This window comes from Theropithecus gelada, chromosome 7b, assembly GCF_003255815.1.
Source record: "Theropithecus gelada isolate Dixy chromosome 7b, Tgel_1.0, whole genome shotgun sequence".
Taxonomy (NCBI): domain Eukaryota; kingdom Metazoa; phylum Chordata; class Mammalia; order Primates; family Cercopithecidae; genus Theropithecus; species Theropithecus gelada.
In genome coordinates, this window is record NC_037675.1 from 69,014,946 (window position 1) to 69,032,467 (window position 17,522).

The window sequence follows — 17,522 nt, forward strand, 5'->3', positions numbered from 1 at the left end:
ATTTGTCTGCAGAATTTCTCTGTTTAGAGCCCTGTGTTCTACGACATGTTCTATGGTGATGTATACTTCATCAGAGATGACATTTCAGTGATACTGTGAGCCACTGACTATTGCCTAGAATTATCCATTAACCTGTCTCCATGTACTTTCAACAGGATAGTCTCTAACATGTCAATGTCAATATATCCCAGACTGAACTTACCATCTTCTCCCTCCCTTCCCATGCCCCTCTATTGCTAGACTCTCTGTTCCCTCTCATTTCTTTCTTTAGCTTCCTGTGGCACTTTGCTTCTCCAGGTCATTTTCTACACTGCTGTCTGAGCACTAGATCCAAAATGCAGATTTGATTTGTCTTCCTGGCTTAGAAACCATAGTTGTTCCCCACCATATTTAGGATCTGGGCCTTGCCCCCTCCTCCTGCCGCATCTCTTTGCAGTCCTCTAGGTGCACTCTGGGTTCAGAGGAATTGTGCATTTTTCTATAGGGCTGAAGGTATTCTCTCCTCTGCAGTAAGCATTTCCTCCTCTTCTCTTATTCCTGGCTAATGTCTTCCAGACTCAGATATTGCTGCTTCTGAGAAGTTCTCCTGACCCTTCTCTTCCTGGATCTCTGTTCCCGCCACACCCTTTGCACAGCTGGTTCATAGCAGTTAGCACTGGGCTGGGCTGCCACTTTCTCTGCCTGACATCTCACCAGCCTGTGAGCTCCTTGAAGTCTGCACCATACCTTATTTCTGCATCCCTAGGATTTGGCGGAGTGCTAGGCACACAGTATACTTTTGTTGAAGGAAAAGAGGGAGCAAAGCATCTTAGCTTTCTCCTGTAACTTCATTCACATCACAACCCTTGATGAGTCTTCCCGAACCAGTATTTTGTTTCTCTGAAAATGATCTGCTACTTAGAAGCCACCTGGTCTCCCAGATTTTTAAAAATGTATGACTCAAAGGATAACTGCCATATATCAAACTTTAACTCTTGCAAGCTACATACTAGTAGGGGCCGGATGTGATGGCTCACACCTGTAACCCCAGCACTTTGGGAGGCCAAGGTAGGTGGATCACTTAAGCCCAGGAGTTCAAGACCAGCCTGGGTAGCATGGCAAAACTCTATCTCTACCAAAAAAAAAAAAAAAAAAATTAGCTGGGTGTGGTAGCGCGCTTCTGTAGTCCCAGCTACTTGGGAGGCTGAGGTGGGAAGATGGCTTGAGCCCAGGAGATGGAGGTTGCAGTGAGTTGAGATCACACCACTGCACTCCAGCTTGGGCAACAGAACCAGACCCTGTCTCAAAAAAAAACCAAAACAAAAAAAAAAACCAAAACCAAAAACGCTAATAGGTAGTAATGACGAGTTATTGCTCCCTTTTTTGAGATACATTTTTAAACTGGGACATCAGTAGATAATGACTGCTTTCTTCAAGTAAGGCTGACCTCTAGTTAGTTTAGACAGATGTGGCATTGTTATTTTAATATCCAAATTAGTACAATTCAGAGGCAGAACCTAAGAGATTACAGTGGTTGGCTTAAATAATTTAATCTTTGAATACATTTACTCATCCCTCTCTATTAATGACCAAACCTTGAAGGAAGAAGATGTTACAAGGGCTGGTTGGAGCTGTCTCCTCTGGAACTCTGAAGAAATGAACTGGGACAGATATCTCAAGACACATGGTTCTTTGGCTGGGCGCACGGTGGCTCACACCTGTAATCCACTATTGAGAATAAATATATGTGGTAATGCTCAGCTTTGAAGGGAAGAAAAATGGACCCTTTCTGGCTCCCTCCTCTATGCCAAGAGAAGAGAACCACAGCCTAGAAAAAGAAGTAGAAAACACCTTCCTGTGTGACCCAAGAGTTGAGTCACTGCAGGTTGTGGCATTGTGGTTAGGGATTTCAGAGAAGCAGTGTTCTAAGATTTACTTGGCCTTGCCTTTATATTCTTTTATAGGGAATGCAGGAAATTCAAACTATGTGTGAGAGCAGGACTCTTTAAGAGCCGTTCCAGTGAGAAAGCAGTGGGTCTGCATTTGTTTGCCACTTCTTTTTTTTTCTAGTAGGGATGGGGTCTTGCTATGTTGCCCAGGCTGGTCTTGAACTCTGGCCTCAAGCAATCCTCCTGCCTTGGACCCCAAAGTGCTGGGATTACAGGCGTGAACCACCACGGCCAGCCTGTTTGCTACTTCTCACCAGAAACTGTTTTATTAAAATGACATAGCAATATTACAGATTTTGGGAAGTCTTAGGTTACACCATCAGTTTCAAGAAAAAGGAAAAGGATAGGGTGGGGAGAAAAACCACAAAGATGCCTCATCCAGTTGAACTAATCTGTAATCTCTAGTATGTGTCAGGTCTTTCCTTGTTATCTCATTGAAACCACTATGTGAGGTAGGACAGGTTTAGAAACTGAACCTGACTAGAGATCTGGACTGTCCTAGGAAGTTAGTGGGCAGATGGCAGGGCTTCTTTTCTTTGCATCCAGTGTAGCATTTGGCTAACTGAGGCTGTCTGAGTATTCTGTGCTTTCAGCCCAAAGTAGTAGGGAATGCAGTCTGCTGCTTTGAGGTTTCTTGGGCAGACTCACCAGGATGCTAGCCCAGGGTCTGGGGCAGGGAGCTACCCATCAAAACTGGTAATTTGCAAAGCTGTAGTCACCAGCCTGATGTGTCTTTTTAAAAATTCTTTCTGGAACAAGGCAGAGTGTAACTATTATTATTATTATTATTATTATTATTATTTTTGAGATGGGGTCTCACTTTGTCTCCCTGGCTGGAATGCAGTGGTGCGATCTCACCTCGCTGCAACCTCTGCCTCCTGGGTTCAAGTGATTCTCCTACCTTAGCCACCCAAGTAGCTGGGACTACAGGCATGTGCTACCATGTCCAGCTAATTTTTATATTTTTAGTAGAGACAGGGTTTCACCATGTTGGCCAGGCTGGTCTCGAACTCCTGACCTCAAGTGATCCACCTGCATCAGCCTCCCAAAGTGCTGGGATTACAGGTGTAGAGCACTGCACCAAGGTGTAAACAATTTTCAAACATCACATGCTCTAAAGAACAGTATTTTATTCCTGGGGACTGTTGCTATTTCTTCTTCTTGTTAGCTACTGGAAAGACTGAAGTTTTATCAACATGTTAACAATAGCAGGTCTTGTCTTCTCAGAGGAGCTCAACAGTCTCATTCTGAATGGATATGGTTATGTGACTTCATGAAGCCAGAGCAATCCTCCTCTTACCTCCACCCCTGCCTGTGCTGGAACCGGGTTCTAGGGTGTACTAGGGTGCCATCAGCTGACAGTCTGTCTGAGAAAGCCTGAGCTGGCTCATCATGGTCTACAGGTGCTCAGAGGGTTGACATGAGTTTGGTTCAGAGGGGTGTACATTCCAAAGCCTATCTTTAGAAGATGACAGCATCTGTTCTCCTTAGGCAAGAAGGACAGATGTAGCTGGAGAGCCAATTAGCAGGAAACATATAACTGGTGTTGTAAATCATCTCAGTTACTATCTTGAACTAAATTTTCAAGTGTATTTTGTATTCATATATATATTTTAACTCAAGGATCACATTCATGCAAAGGCATCTATTAACACCATATTTGTATCATTTGCTCTCGAGGTTAACGCTGGTGTATGTTAGATGGATATGTTCCAAAGTGACTGGCCTGGATCCCCACAGTCACTTTCCTTGAGTCCCCAGTGCCACTATCTGTGCCCCTGTCTTTCTCAGTCATGGTCCTCACTGCCTCTGAGAAACCTATCTGTCATGGAGGCAACATGAGAGCAGAGTAGGGAGGCAGGAGATGTTACAAGGGCTGGTTGGAGCCGTCTCCTCTGGAACTCTGAAGAAATGAACTGGGACAGATATCTCAAGACACATGGTTCTTTGGCTGGGTGCACAGTGGCTCACACCTGTAATCCAGCACTTTGGGAGGCTGAGGCGGGTGGATTGCCTGAGGCCAGGGGTTTGAGACCAGCCTGGGCAACATGGAGAAACCTTGTCTCTACAAAAAAATACAAATTAGCCAGGTGTGGTGGCGCATGCCTGTAGTCCCAGCTACTCTGGAGGCTGATATGTGAGAATTGCTTGAGCCTGAGAGGTTGAGGCTGCAATGAGCCATGTTTGTGCCACTGCACTCCAGCCTGGGTGACAGAGTAAGATCATCTCAAAAAAAAAAAAGACAAGGTTCTTGAAGTTGTACAGTCTTTGGGAGTTAAATGCACCAAATAAAATTCAGATCTCTGCATTTTATTGGTAGTAACCAAATGAGTTTACCTAAACAACAGTTTCTCCAAAGGTTATTGCCCAAATTACATTTTATGGATAACAGAAATTCTACTTACTTCAAATGGCCTGAATTAACCCCGGCATCCCCCATTCCCCACCCTCCAGTTTGGACTTCTAGTAACATTGCAACTTTATTTTTAATAAGCTAGTATTTCAGGTACAACATTGTTCTAACAATTAGCAGTCGCATCCCTTTAAAATTCCAGGAATTCGGCTGGGCGTGGCAGCTCACACCTATAATCCTTGCACTTTGGGACACCAAGGCGGGTGGATCACCTGAGGTCAGGAGTTCCAGACCAGCCTGGCCAACATGGTGAAACCTGTCTCTACTGAAAATACAAAAATTAGCCGGGCATGGTGGCAGGCACCTGTAATCCCCGCTACTTGGGAAGCTGAGGCAGGAGAATTGCTTGATCCGTTGGGTAGAGGTTGCAGTGAGCCAAGATCGTGCCAGTTCACTCCAGCGTGGGTGAAAGAGCAAAACTCCATCTAAAACAAACAATTTTAAAAAATTTTAAAATTAATTTCCAAGAATTCCTTTTGCATGGAGCTAAATCTGCCATGTATAATATTTGAGTCTGTAATTTTAAAAGCCATTAGTACCCTCTCAGCACCAAGTGAGGATGCAGAGTCTTTGTTTTTCTCCTGATTTCACTGATTTGTTATTCCTGACAAGTCACAAACATTTCTATCCTATTCATATGTAGAAACAATTTGGAAAAACTGCACACTAAGAGGCCCCTAGCTTTTCTCCATGTCTGTTATTCTACCAATGGGCTGCCTGTGGCTCAGCAGACCCTACTGTGTGTCAGCCCACTTTGAAACCCATCTCTCTTGACTTGCTAAGAGCCCTGGTAGCAACAGGGGTCACAGCAGTAAGGAGAATGGGATAGTCTTATGCTGTCAAATAAAATAAAATAAAAAATAAACCTCACTCATCAATTGTATATGAGTCTCTAACCAAAGGGTGATTCAGTTGCTGTTAAACAGTTGGAGCTATTTAGCCTTGCTGAAATTCTTCCTCTGCAACGTGTGGATAGTGATACCAGCAGAGGATGCGAGAATGCGCACCTATCTGTAGAATGTGTAGCACAATGTGGTGTGGCGAGGCAGACAATTATTATCCATTTCCTGTCTCTGGCTTCTTTCAGGGATTTACTCACTAGCCCTGAAATAGAAGTGCTGTTCACAGATATTGCTAAGGTCAGGTAAGGCTGTTTTGATTTCTTCCTTACCGCCTGGTTGCATCATTCTGTTGATGCACTTGTGTTCTTGTTCCACTCTGACAGAGCCTGGAGAGGTTTATCAAGGCCAAAGGTAACATCTGGGGCCTGAAAGATCAGAGTGTAGTACTCGGTGGATTTTATTACCAGCACTCAGGAGAGAACCTACAAGGCTGTGCCAGTGTATAAACAGTAAGTGGAAAATGAGAGCCTTTCACATTGCTTCCAAATCTGTTTGACATGAGAACTTCCTTGAAGTTTCAGGCTCCTCTTGTCCTACAATGTCCTCTTAAAAGAGAAGAAAGAGCAGCAATGAAACACTAGGTCTCACCTGACCTGGACTTACAGATGAGCCGACTTGATGCACAGTTAGAGAAAGGGAAAGTTCCCTCAGGCATAACAGCCAGACACATATTCCTTACACATTACAATGTTTGCATTTTTCATCATTACCCTAAGCTTCATGAAAAATTAGCAAGACCATTTCTTATGACCTATGAACCAGAAGAATTTGCCACAGCACCCTGATAAAGAAATAGCTTTAAGGCTGGGCATGGTGGCTCATGCCTGTAATCCTAGCACTTTGGGAGGCTGAGGTGGGAGGATCACTTGAGGTCAGGAGTTCAAGACCAGCCTGACCAACATGGCGAAACCTTGTCTCTACTAAAAATACAAAAATTAGCTGGGCATGGTGGTACATGCCTGTAATCCCAGCTACTTGGGAGGCTGAGGCAGGAGAACCCCTTGAACCTGGGAGACGGAGGGTGTAGTGAGCTGAGATCGCGCCATTGCACTCCAGCCTGAGTGACAAATCAAGACTCTGTCTCAAAAAAAAAAAAAAAAAAAAAAAGGAATAGCTTTAATATTACCCAGTTCATCCTGCTCTTACAAAATGTTAACGTCCCATCAGCCTCCTCACTCCTCTTAAGAAAAAAAACTGTAGCAGATGGGTTACAATTCATGTTTTCTACAACAACATACTAGAACCAGGATTCAGATAATCCTAGGACTAGGGTTCTGTTCTACCAGTCCTTTGGGTACTTCAATACTATTGGCACAGTGGGCATTAGAGGAGAAAGCTCTTTGTTTGTTTTTTTTTTTTTTTTTTTTTTTTTTTTGAGACGGAGTCTGGCTCTGTCGCCCGGGCTGGAGTGCGTGGCCGGATCTCAGCTCACTGCAAGCTCCGCCCCCCCGGGTTTACGCCATTCTCCTGCCTCAGCCTCCCGAGTAGCTGGGACTACAGGCGCCCGCCGCCTCGCCCGGCTAGTTTTTTGTATTTTTTAGTAGAGACGGGGTTTCACCGTGTTTGCCAGGATGGTCTCGATCTCCTGACCTCGTGATCCGCCCGTCTCGGCCTCCCAAAGTGCTGGGATTACAGGCTTGAGCCACCGCGCCCGGCCGGAGAAAGCTCTTAAGAGGTGACATCAGGCTGGCATATATTTGTTGATTCAGTTCTGTAATTAGAATAGTTTAACATAAATTTGTAATCCTAGAGCAACTTTCATATTTTGTTCTTAAAGGTTATGGCAGTAGAATAAAAAAGTACTGTGGCATAGATTGCTAGCTATCCACCAAAATCCATTCTCACTCTCTTCTGGACATAAGCTAGACCTGCATTTGCTGGCCAGTGCCAAAAGTGAGCAGGAGTAATGTGCCACTTTCAGGCCAGAGTCTTGAAAACAGGAGGTGTGCTTTCTCAATGCTTTCTTTCTCTCCTGCTGCCTTGAACCTGGAGAGACCTAGACTTAGCCACACAGATGGCAAAGTCCTAGATATGGGAGCCACAAGCCAGGTCTCTGAATTACCGCATAAAGGAAAGCCTCCTGCTGACCTGGAATACCTACCCTGGATGCTAAACGAACAAGAAATAAACTGTTTCAGCCACTATTTGGGGGGAGTTGCTATGGCAGTTAATTTACTCTAATAACCTTACTTAAAATAATATTATGTATTATGCTTATAACTAGGCCAGGCATGGTGGTTCACACCTGTAATCCTAGCTCTTTGGAAGGTCATGATGGGAGAATTACTTGAGCCCAGGGTTGGAGACCAGCCTGGAAAACACAGTGAGACCCTGTCTCTACTAATAATCCAAGAAAAGGGGAAAAAAATGATTAAAGTCTAAAAGGATACAGTAGTAAAACCTGGGGAGTAGGTTTGGGACCTCTGTTATACACATTATCATCCAATTTTACAGAGAATTTCAATTGCCAGTAAGGGAAGAGGGGGAAGAAAGCAAAACAGTGCAAGTACAAATTATTTGTCATAGGAGTTCTTCTTTGACGCCCCTGATCCTCAGTGAACTTCCTTTGACTCCTTTAGGACTCACTGTCACAAGTCCTTACATGGCACTGAAACTGTGCAGATTATAGAGCAGAGTTGGTTCTTCCTGAATATTCTAGGGGGGCAAAAAAAGAGCAGAGTTGGGAGCAGGAAGGTAGGCCACTCAGGCAGGGCCTTTCAAGGTATTAATCCCTTTAGAGGGGGCTGGCCCTTAGCTTTGTGGATGCAGAAACACAAGGTTGCTGAGTGCATAGCTCATCGGGCTTTCAGACCCACAGACTCATGCTAATGGTGCTGGATCAACCTAAGTGCCCATGCATAATTATGTGAAGCAGTAGTCCTTCCAGCGTCCACTGTCTAGAAGCTCTTGCCCATATTAAGGCATGTAGGAAACCAACTGAATAGCCAGAAGGCTGTTTGGTGAGATGGCATCGGAGTAAATGGAGTTGGACAATGTTGACAGAATCCACTACCCAGGTTGGGAATTAATCTGATGAACCCCCGACAGAAGTTAGTACCCTTCTAGCACCTGTAATGAGAGCAGAGTGATGGCCTGAATTAGCGACCAAAATCCTATGAAATTCAATCTCTCTTCCTGGGGAATATTGCTGTAAGATTGCCAAATTCTCTTTAGGTTCATTTTTTAGGCTTTGTGCAGCTTTTTTCTAATACAAGTGAGTACTGTTTTCTCTCACGTTTATCTGAGTCTACATCCTGGTTTGCATGATTGGACTTGGGTAGTCCCCAAGTTCTGTGACATATCCACTGGATTGAGCACTTTAATTCCCCTGTATTTCTTCTTGGTCATATGAGGATTGAATGAAAGCACTTGGCAAATAGTTCTGAAAAGTTAGTTAATATTATTTAACTCCAGTTTGGGGCCTTTTATATGACTATTCCTTAAAATGCAATGACCAAAATATAAATTTATGAAGAGTATAAATCTGTTATAATTGTACACCTAATACTATAAATCAGCAGGCATACCCTGGTGTCTTACATCTAATAAGAACCTAATGGTTGATGTGATTTAAGGAGAGTGCGGAGATAAACATGGAGGTGAAAGTAGAAACATCCAGGAATTGTCCAAGATCTGTGCAGTAGGCTGGGCGCGGTGGCTCATGCCTGTAATCCCAGCACTTTGGAAGGCTGAGGCAGGCGGATCACTTGAGGTCAGAAGTTCGAGACCAGTCTGGCCAACATGGCAAAACCCTGTCTCTACTAAAAATACAAAAACAAATTTACCGGGCATGGTGGCACACACCTGTAATCCCAGCTACTCAGGAGGCTGAGGCAGGAGAATTGCTTGAACCTGGGAGGTGGAGGTTGCAGTGAGCCAAGATTGTGCCACTGCACTCCAGCCTGGGTAACAGTGCAAGACCCTGTCTCAAAAACAAAACAAAATAAAAAGTCTGTGCAGTCCAGGATTGAGTTGTCAACAGAGTAAAGACTTGATATTGACTTGAAGGTTAATTAAAACTTTCATTCTCTTAAGTCTAAAGTATCTTCTCCATATTTTGAGATTTGGTGAAGTCCATAATGACTTTACTCATACCTTTTTGTCTTTTTTTTAATAAAAGATTTTTATAGATTTTTTTTTTTTTTTTTTTTTTTTTGAGACGGAGTCTCGCTCTGTCACCCAGGCTGGAGTGCAGTGGCTGGATCTCAGCTCACTGCAAGCTCCGCCTCCCGGGTTCACGCCATTCTCCGGCCTCAGCCTCCCAAGTAGCTGGGACTACAGGCGCCCGCCACCTCGCCCGGCTAGTTTTTTTTTGTATTTAATAGAGACGGGGTTTCACCGTGTTAGCCAGGATGGTCTCGATCTCCTGACCTCGTGATCCGCCCGTCTCGGCCTCCCAAAGTGCTGGGATTACAGGCTTGAGCCACCGCGCCCGGCCTTTTATAGATGTTTTATTTGGTTCACATTTTTCCCTTGGTTCACAATGTCTTTGGCCTGTTGTCATATTTTTCTCCTCCTACCCCTGCCCCCGCTACCTTTTTATCTAGTTGTCTGGATCTTCTCCAGGTCAGGGCCTTTTATACGACTATTCCTTAAAGTGTAATGGCCAAAAGATAAATACAGAATTCTTGCTGTAGGTGTATCTTACCTTTAAGAATAGGTCTGGGTGACACAAGGGCTGGAGAGGAAAAAAAGAATAGAATAAAGTTTTCTGTCTTGTTTCCAATATCTCTTGGTAGCAATTCCTTGGTTGGCCTCATGGGTTTTTGTTATGGTCATTTTTTATTTTTATATTTCCTCAGAATTTTGGCTTTGGATCGAGTTTGGGTTCAAGAGGTAAAGCTCAAAATTATAATTTAAATTCATGATGAGTCTATGCTGCTCTTAATCCAAACCTTTAACACAAATCTCTGCCAATATTAAGATATGCCATGTCTACCTTGTTACTGCCCCTTCCCCAATACCGGGACCCTAAGAATACAATCTATGTCAATGTTCTGTTCTCTGACAGTTCAGATCCCTGTTTGATGGAGTCAGATTATTTAGTTCTCACCCTAAATGTAGCATCCAACTTAGGTGGGAAAATATTCAAAGCTGTGAGAATATAGCACTAGTTCTTAAAGTGCTGGACTCATGAGGAATTCCTTAGGAGACAAACTGCATAGTAAAGGATAGAGGTTGAGCATCCCTAATACAGAGATCCAAAATAGGAAGTCTTCCAAAATCTGAGACTTTTTGAGCACCAATATGACATTACAAGTTACCCTGAACACACTGTATTAATGGTATGTCATATTTTCTGCTGCTAAGTACCTATGTGTGAAAAAGCAAGAAAATTACTGCCTATCAGTAGCATATAAATTCACAGTCAGGAAGATGGTGATGCCAAACAATCAGATTGTCCACATGGGTGGCTGTGATAGTGACACCTTTGTTTTCTGATGGTTCAGTGTGCACAAACTTTGTTTCATGCACAAAATGATTTAAAATATTATATAAAATTACCTTCAGGTTATGTGTATAAAGTGTATATGAAACCCAAGTTTTGTGTTTAGACTTGAGTTCCATCCCTAAGATTTCTCAATATACATAATGCAAATATTCCAAAATCTGAAAAAATAAAACAAAAAGTCTAAAACACTTCTGGTCCCAAGCCTTTGGATAACGGGTACTCAACCTGTACAAACTCTGGAGCCAGATGGCCTAGATTCGGATCCTGATTCTGGCACTTAACAGCTGTGTAACTTGGATGGTTACTTCTCTTTGGCTTCAGTTTCCTCATCCACAGAATAAGCACATTTTAGTTGCCTCACAGAATTGTTCTGAGTCTTAAATAAGAATATATGTTGAGCAGTTAGAACAATGCCTGGGATCTTGGAAATAATCAATAAATGTTAGATATTTCTTTTAGGATGTTTCAGATTGGCTTTTCATTTATAAAATATTATAAAATGTTAATTTCTTGGCCAGGCATGGTGGCTCATGCCCATAATCCCAGCACTTTGGGAGTTTGAGGTGGGAGGATCAGTTGAGGTCAGAAGTTCGAGACCAGCTTGGGTAACATAGCAAGACCTCACTTCTACAAAAAGAAAGTTAAAAAAAAAAATGAGAATCTCTGTGTATTTTTGCTAAATTAATAGTACTTAATTTCCTTTAAAATTGTTGGTTCTTAATTTTCTTTAAAATTGTTGGTTCTTTTTGATATTTTACTTCTCTATCACTCTGGGATATCTGAGGTCTAACTCTTAACCATTTTTTTTATTGTTGGGTTAAGTCAATTGACATCTCTTAGTTCCAGTTTCCAACATCTGCAAAACTATTCATAATAGGATCAAGATAATCTTCCCACAATCATTTGACATTTTAAATTTTGCTGTGACAAAATGATTATGATGTGTACTTTGTCACATATTATCATTGTGGCCCAGGCTAGTAAGAGTTGGAGATAGCACAGAAAATTCATCTTGCCATCCCTCATTTGTTTCCAGGCTGCCACCTAAAAGACTTTGGAGATTTGAGTTTTACTCCAGTCCCCAAAGATGATCTCTACAACAACCTGATAGTGAATCCGCGCTCAGTGGGTCTTGCCAACCAGGAACTGTCTGAGGTGGTTAGCAGAGCTGTGTCAGATGGCTACAGCTGTGTCACACTGGGAGGAGACCACAGGTAAGCCGGGAGCCAGGGGTGGTGAGGGGCTGGATTACATGGTGCTTTGGGCTCATCACTTAGCTTCTTTACCTGTTTCCTTATCTGGAGAAAAATACTCTACAGAATTTTTAGGGTAGATATTAAAATAAACAGCATTTAAACGCCTAAGATCCTGAGCTGCTGAAGGGGCACTGTGGCTTTCTTTGTATGACACATTGTATAGTAAGAACATGTACATTCAGACACAGCAAGTTCAGAGGTTCAAGTGCCTAGGCAAGGTTCCTAGGCACTGTGTTACATGTTTGTCCCCTGGGAAGCTTTCTTGAGACACTATCTTTTGACTTTGGAGAATTAGAAAGGTCCATTGATAGGCTGAATTTGAGAGTTTTTGTTAGCATTTCTGCTAACAGAACTGTTAGAAATCCCCTTTGGCATGTTACTACATTTTCTTTCTTTCTTTCTTTCTTTTTGAGACAGGGTCTGGCTCTGTCTCCCAGGCTGGAGTACAGTGGCATGATCTCGGCTCACTGCAAACCTCCACCTCCTGGACTCAAGTCATCTTCCTACCTCAGCCTCCCAAGTAGCTGGGACTACAGGTGCACACCACCATGCCTGGCTCATTTTTGTATTTCTTGTGGAGAGGGGGTTTGGCCATGTTGCCCAGACTGGTCTTGAACTCCTGAGCTCAAGCGATCCTTCCACCAAGGCCTTCCAAAGTGCTGGGATTACAGGCGTGAGCCATTGTGCCCAGCCATGCATACATTTTCTGCCTCCACAATATGCACCCTGGTGACTCATGCAGTCAGTCCTTTGATCCTGTCTCCTCCTGAATCAGCATGTACTTGATTGAGCACTGTTCTGATATTTTCTCAGCAGTGCTACAGATTGTAGGAAATTTGTGATATATTAAGGCCTAGATGAAATAAATATACATGGAATAAAACAACAATATTGAATTCTACAGAATTTCAAAGGAGAAAGAGATCAATCTGGACTAAAATAGATTTCACAAGGGAATGTGATTTGAACTAAGCAATGAAGGTCTTTGGTAGGAAAAAGGCACTGAAGTACTAGGAGTATTGAGCACTCCATACATATTCTCAGTTCATCCTGCTAACAATGCTATGTGGTAGATATGGTTTTATCATTTACTGCTGGAAGCACGTAGGGACAGACATATGAGAACTTATCCAAGATGGGCACAGTGGTGCATGCCTGCAGCCCCAGCTACTCAGGAGGCTGAGGTGGGAGGATCGCTTGAGCCCAGGAGTTTGAGGCCAGTCTGGGCAACACAGTGAGATCAGTTCTCTTAAAAATAAACAAATAAGAAAGAAAGAAAACTTATGCAAGGTCTAGAACCAGGAAATAGAGCTGGAATTCAAATCCAGTGTGACTCTTCTGGTGATTATTTTCCCTGAGGTGCTGAGAGAGCTTTTCAGATCACTGAACAGAAATGAAATCTTTGTTACATCTGGTGAAGCAGGTAGATTCCTCCTTGGGAGGAAAAAAAAAAAAAGACTCAGGTTGAAGAAAATGGTCACACCCCGGTTCTCTACTGAGATGACAAGGCCATTCAATTAAAGTAACCAGTGGGCAAGTCTCCTGCCTCCTTTCTCAGTGTGGTCTCTGGAAATTTAGTCTGTCTTCTCGTCTGACTTCTGGTCAAGTCTCCCTGTTTGGGGACCCCTGATCAATGTGATTACCAGAGATCTTGTTTTCTTTTCTTGTGGCTATCTGTATTGCAGCCATGTTACTGATTACCGGCTCAATGTTAAAACCTAGGCAATCTGAAATTCTAGAGAGGAAGGGATAAGTGCATAACTTGAACAGCTGTTGAACATTTTCAAGAAGAGGCATTTTTAGGTCACTGCTCCTTTTATGTGGTATAACATATATTACTACCTTAATCATCAAAGCAACTCTGATTTACACAGGTCAAGTATTATTATTATCCCTATCTCATAGAAAAGGAAACTGAAGTCTGAAGAAATTAGATGCTTTGTTTTCAGTCACACAGCTCTTCCTGGACTAAAACTCTAGTATTCTGACTTAATCCACTGCCTTTTCACTAGACCATGCTATTCCTCAAAAGACCCAACCAGTGTGGGACATGGAGCCTAGAATAGTTGTCTCATGCTATATTGACCAAGGATGGTTGAAGTCCTAAGATGCTTAAGCTGCATTTCCCATGTATGTCAAATTCCTTGGTTACTGGGAAGCTCTCCCACATTTATTTCATCAGGTGTATTCTTAGAATTGAGACAGGACAGTTGGCTAATTTAAGCAGAGCCCAAGGACAAGGAAGAGCAAAAACAGAAAAACACTTTAAGAATATTTGAGGCCGGGCATGGTGGCTCAAGCCTGTAATCCTAGCACTTTGGGAGGCTGAGCTGGGTGGATCACTTGAGGTCAGGAGTTCAAGACCAGCCTGGCCAACATGTTGAAACCCCATCTCTACTAAAAATACAAAAAATTAGCCAGGTGTGGTGGCATGTGCCTATAATCCCAGTTACTCGGGAGGCTGAGGCAGGAAAATAGCTTGAACCCAGGAGGTGGAGGTTGTAGTGAGATGAGATTGCGCCACTGCACTCCAGCCTGGGCAACACAGCGAGACTCTGTCTAAAAAAAAAAAAAAAAAATTGAATGCCATGCTAATATATATAAGGTAACATGCAGTAAACCTTTTTACTTAGTGATTTTTTACTTAGGAAGCAGGTAGATTTAGTGGTCTAAATGAGGTATTTAATTGGTTTACCCTGTTAATGTCTCCAAGAGCTTTTCTTTCAGAGTTTGGTGAGTTGTTACCTACAGACCATATCATTTACCAAGATTTATTTTCTTTTTTTTCACTTTTGGAGACACGGTGTCACTATGTTGCCCAGGCTAATCTTGAACTCCTGGGCTCATGTGATCCTCTCACCTCAGCTCTCTGAGTAGCTAGGATTACAGGTGTACACCATCTTGTCTGGCTTAACTTGATTTCATTCATTGAACAAATATTTGAGGTACTTTTTTGAGCCAGGGCTAATGGATAAAATTACATGGATTTGCGGACAGCAGTGACATCTGTCACACTGCAGGGTAGCCAGTCACCAGCTTGGAATCTCTAGGGCTTTATATTTCTTCCTGTCTAAATCACTCAAGGTTAATCTTTGGGAACTACAACTACAGGTCTTGCTTCACCCAAACCCAGCCTCCGTCTAGGCCCTGGCTTTGCCCTGTGGAGAGAGTATAAGTTGTTTTGGCTGAGGACATTTGTTATTGGTCATGTTTGCCAAGCAGAGGGCCTTCAAGATTATATTTGTTCTTTGCAGCCTGGCAATTGGTACCATTAGCGGCCATGCCCGACACTGCCCAGACCTTTGCGTTGTCTGGGTTGATGCCCATGCTGACATCAACACACCCCTTACCACTTCATCAGGAAATCTCCATGGACAGCCAGTTTCATTTCTCCTCAGAGAACTACAGGACAAGGTCAGTGGGCTGAAATGAAAAGAAAGGTGAATGCTTGCAGGGTTTTGTTGGGGTTGGTCTAGTTCAGTAAGATTGTGGTGAAGGGTGGGGTTGAGTGTGGATTACCACTCCTTCATTTGTTCATCACTATTATGGACCAGGCAGTCTGCCAGATGCTGGGGGTATAAAGACTAGGACATGGTCCCTGTTCTTTGGGGGGGGGGGGGGGCTCATAACCTTGTAAGAAAGCAAGGAGGGATAGTAACTATAGCAACTGGTATACCCACAGCCTGAGGACTTCTTGGTTAGAGGCTCCCAGGCCATATTCTCAGACACACTGATCTAGAAGACAAATAAAACCATGATGACCTCTGGGTAACATTTTCCTGAGCAGCTCAGAAGCTATGGGAGTCCCTGTTAGGCATAGACTAGACTCTGTATATCCCTCCCCTCAGTGAGAGACCAAGTCAAACCAGGACACTACAAAGATTATTCATTGGGCAGAAGTCCTGTGTCGGCTGTTGGCCAACTTGAGATGGCAACCAGGTTATGTTTCAAGAACCAATCTGTAAATAAGTCAGTAATGTGCAATGGGATAGAAAAGGGCTAATCAGCAGTATTCCTGCTACTAGGTAAGTTAATGAGAAACCAAGACAACCTTAAGAGATTTTATTCTTCGTGAGAAAGCACTACTGTTCCTCAGCTGCCCTTCTGAAACATTTCCACCTTGCATCACTTCTCCTTCCCCGAGGAGTGTGTCCTGTGTTGCTCTAAACTTACCCTGTGGGTGGCAGAAGAAAGTAGATTGCATACCCAGGAGGCACATGGTGATGATCTTGGTGAGACCAAGAATTCTTGATTAATCCTGTCCATTCCTCCCTTTCATAGGTACCACAACTACCAGGATTTTCCTGGATCAAACCTTGTATCTCTTCCCCAAGTATTGTGTATATTGGTCTAAGAGACGTGGACCCTCCTGAACAGTAAGTTGATGCATTTGGCTGAAGTTTAGGGCCCGTCCTAGCCAATTATGTTCCATTTGAAAGGCTGATGCTCGACTTGGTCTATTGTAGGTCACTACCACAAACCCACCCCCTCCCCCAAATATGCATTTATTAAAAATGCTCTTTAAACTAAGGACTCCTTCCTTTCTATCTCATCACAGTTTTATTTTAAAGAACTATGATATCCAGTATTTTTCCATGAGAGATATTGATCGACTTGGTATCCAGAAGGTCATGGAACAAACATTTGATCTGCTGATTGGCAAGTAAGTAACTGTAACTGATGTCAGGGCAAACCCCCAGTGGGCAACACACTTTAGCCTGTTTCTTGAGGACAGCAGCTTTACTTTTAAAATAAAAAGCAAAAACATACACATAATTTTAAATAGTTCAGAAAGGTAAAATAGGAAACACAGGTCATATTCTTCCTCTGGGGTTTTTGGGAGGAGGCTTCCTCTAAATCATTGCCTAGATCTTCTGTCTCAGGAATTTTTCTTGATCTCCATCTTTAATGCTTATCTTCTGAGATGACAAGCATTTATTGTTTCAACTGTCCCATTCTTCCCAGTCTCACGACTGTTTCATATGAGTTTTATGTTAAGCAAATCTTGGCAGTGTAGAAAGATGGCAGATGAATACTAATCAAACAGTAGTTTTAAGAGCATTTTCCCAATACCAACTATTTACTTCTGGGTGATTAATGTCGGAACTGTTATCTGGTAGCATGTCATTTCGTAAGCTGTTAAGAAACTTAGTTGTTAGCTTCAGCCTTTGGATACTGGGGCTATAATGAAGTTAGAAATGGAAGATATTAAAACTGCAGACCTATGGCCGGGCGCGGTGGCTCAAGCCTGTAATCCCAGCACTTTGGGAGGCCGAGATGGGCGGATCACGAGGTCAGGAGATCGAGACCATCCTGGCTAACACGGTGAAACCCCGTCTCTACTAAGAAATACAAAAAATAGCCGGGCGAGGTGGCAGCGCCTGTAGTCCCAGCTACTCGGGAGGCTGAGGCCGGAGAATGGTGTGAACCCAGGAGGCGGAGCTTGCAGTGAGCTGAGATCCGGCCACTGCACTCCAGCCTGGGCGACAGAGCCAGACTCCGTCTCAAAAAAAAAAAAAAAAAAAAAATTCAAACAAAGAACAGAGCCAACCCCAGCCCCAGGCCAACTCC

General features: G+C 43.2%; 2 protein-coding genes across 2 annotated transcripts in view; one reads left to right on the plus strand and one right to left on the minus strand.

Moving 5' to 3' along the window:
• Positions 1 to 17,522, plus strand: part of ARG2 (arginase 2) — a 35,513-nt gene that overhangs the window by 13,815 nt on the left and 4,176 nt on the right. The window contains exons 3-6 of the mRNA XM_025392702.1: positions 11,732 to 11,909; positions 15,206 to 15,365; positions 16,233 to 16,327; positions 16,510 to 16,614. Of these exons, the coding sequence (XP_025248487.1) occupies positions 11,732 to 11,909; positions 15,206 to 15,365; positions 16,233 to 16,327; positions 16,510 to 16,614 (538 nt within the window). The remainder of the gene's footprint in view (positions 1 to 11,731; positions 11,910 to 15,205; positions 15,366 to 16,232; positions 16,328 to 16,509; positions 16,615 to 17,522) is intronic.
• Positions 16,497 to 17,522, minus strand: part of VTI1B (vesicle transport through interaction with t-SNAREs 1B) — a 28,746-nt gene continuing 27,720 nt past the window's right edge. Inside the window, exon 7 of the mRNA XM_025392707.1 lies at positions 16,497 to 17,173. The gene's annotated coding sequence lies outside the window, so the exon portion shown is untranslated. The remainder of the gene's footprint in view (positions 17,174 to 17,522) is intronic.